The sequence below is a fragment of the Octopus bimaculoides genome, chromosome Z (assembly GCF_046866305.1).
Source record: "Octopus bimaculoides isolate indiv1 chromosome Z, ASM4686630v1, whole genome shotgun sequence".
In the NCBI taxonomy this organism is placed as follows: domain Eukaryota; kingdom Metazoa; phylum Mollusca; class Cephalopoda; order Octopoda; family Octopodidae; genus Octopus; species Octopus bimaculoides.
Window position 1 is genome coordinate 1,193,811 of NC_142944.1, and position 2,500 is coordinate 1,196,310.

Genomic DNA, 2,500 nt, shown 5'->3' on the forward strand with positions numbered 1-2,500 from the left:
AAAGACGAGACACACACACACACACACACACCCTGCCCCCACCCGCCCACCCGCACACCTGCCCATCTCCTCTCCCCCTCCGGCTGGGACTCTGTGTTTTACTGACAATTTCTTTAAAACTACCATCACCAACCAACCAACCAACCAACCAACCAACCACCCTCCCACCCATCCACCACCTAAGAACAACATCATTATAAGCATCACCATCATCAACAACAAGAGCAAAAAGTACCATTCTATTCACTGCCATAAAACACCATCCTTCTGTTTCTCCTTTAACAACCCCCACCACCAACCCATAACCCACCCAGTCAGCCAAATCAGACATTTGAAAAGACCTCCTCTCACCCCCCACCTCGCTACTCTTCCTCTTCCCCATTTACCTCCCCCTTCGTCCACTGGTGACACCTCAGACAAAATACTACTTCAGCAACAACAACAGCAACAATTACTGCCTACTAATTAATATTCCACCCCCACACCCCCACGTGTTACTTATAAAATATTCTCCATTTCAAACCCTCTACCTTACAATTTCAGTTGTTTTTACTAACAAAAACCAAATATTGATACTACTACTACTACTACTAACTGCATTATTACTACCTGCCGATAAAAAACATTTACTAAAACAAACAGCAATAGCATGGAAAAGCCAAGATCACCTCAGCAAAGTGTAAGTATTCTATCACAATATATAAATACACATGTGTATATATATATGCATATAAATATTATACATATGGTAGAGGCAAAATATACTTGATATCATGTGTATGTGTAAATTTATGTATACATACACACATATCTGCTGTGGTGTTCATTTTGCCTCTTCATTCAAATTCTTTTCTTTTTCCTTTTATATTCATTCATTCATTCATTCATTCAATATTTGTATATCTGCCTGCTTGATTCTGTCTGTCTGTTGGTCTGGTTGGCAGGCAGACTCTTTCTCTCTCTCTCTCTCTCTCTCTCTTTCAGTCATTTTCACAAAATGCAAGTATTAAATTGCTAATAACATGAAACCAGTCAACGCTGTTATTGTTGTAGTAGTTGATGATGATGATGATGATGATAATGTCTTTTGCCATTGTTTGACAGTAACAACGCTGGGAATGGAAAGTTTTAAACTTTACTAATTTATTTATTTCATGGACAAATGATAATTATAAATAACTAATAACGATAGAAATCTTCGACATGTGCATAATCAACAATTTCAAATCAATTAAATAAACGATTATTATTTTACACACGTCTGGCAGCGTGATGCACAAACAAAACAATAAAATGAAAATATGGTCCACAACACTGATTTGAACTCAAAGTGTAAAGAAAAGTTACCCAATAACACTCACTTTGATGATTAAACAGTTTGGTAAAATTCTTTTCTATATTCTGACAAAATATCTTCGCCAGCTGTTTATAGTTGCACACTGATTTCTTGTAAATATTTGTATAATGTCTCTTTCACTGCGACTATAATATTCAAAGATTTGGGTGTGATTTGACCAGAAGCTTCTGTTTGATGCTCCATTGATTTAGCTTAGCAGGCTGAAACCAGTTGCTTGAGTTAGGTATTTCTAGTATGTCATGTTAGAGACTATCAGGTATGGATAACTAAAGTACACTAGGACACAGTTCAGCCGAAACAGAGATTCTTTGAGATGCTCTTTCTGACTGCAAGGTTGTCTCAAAGCATAATGAACTGAGAAAGACTGATGGCAATGACAAGATAGGTTAGCATTCTTTATAATTTCATATTCCACATGGCCAAGATATCAGGCATGATAAGGGAGAAAGCTCTCAACTCCAACAGCGTAGGGAAACAGATTTGGTATGAAGCCGGCTCAGTTAGTTTGTATACATGTATACATGCATACATACTTATGTGTATGTGTGTGTGTGTGGATGTTTTTGTGTGTTTGTACGTTTGTGTGTGTGTGTGTATGTGTGTGTGCATGTGTGTGTGTGTGTGTGTATATATATGTATGTGTGTATGTATGTATGTATGTATGTATGTGTGTGTGTGTATGTATGCATGTATGTATGCGGGTATTGGTAGTGCAAATCAGAGGTGCAATCTGTGTGGGTGTTTTTTCAAAGCACTGTCTGGTTTAAAAAGCCACATCAGACGCCATGAAAGGGCTAAGGTGTAGGTGCAGGAGGTGGTCAAACTCTGTTTAAGGAGTAGACAACCACCATGTGTGTGTGTATGCATGTATGTATGTATGTATGCATGTATGTATGTATGTATGTATGTATGTATGTATGCATGTATGTATGTACGTGTGTGTACGTATGTATGTATGTATGTCCTCTTGTGTTTTTAATTATTTGAATTCTTGCCGTGAAGATGGAGGTGGTCTCTTATAAAGACACAAAGCTCCATTGTTGGAAGGTAGACAACAAAAGCCATATGACATTCTAAGCTCGAAGAAAGTCTTGCACATTTTTACTGTTCCACTTAGAGATTGTATTTGTAATGAACAAGTTA

The 2,500-nt window shown here is 37.5% G+C and overlaps 1 protein-coding gene across 2 annotated transcripts in view; it reads left to right on the forward strand.

Annotated features, from left to right (window-relative positions):
• Nucleotides 1-2,500, forward strand: part of LOC106868853 (serine/threonine-protein kinase DCLK2) — a 196,816-nt gene continuing 194,316 nt past the window's right edge. For both annotated transcript variants that reach the window (XM_014914296.3, XM_014914295.3), the window contains exon 1: nt 1-679. In XM_014914296.3, the coding sequence (XP_014769782.1) occupies nt 650-679 (30 nt within the window). In that variant the 5' untranslated portion in view covers nt 1-649. The remainder of the gene's footprint in view (nt 680-2,500) is intronic.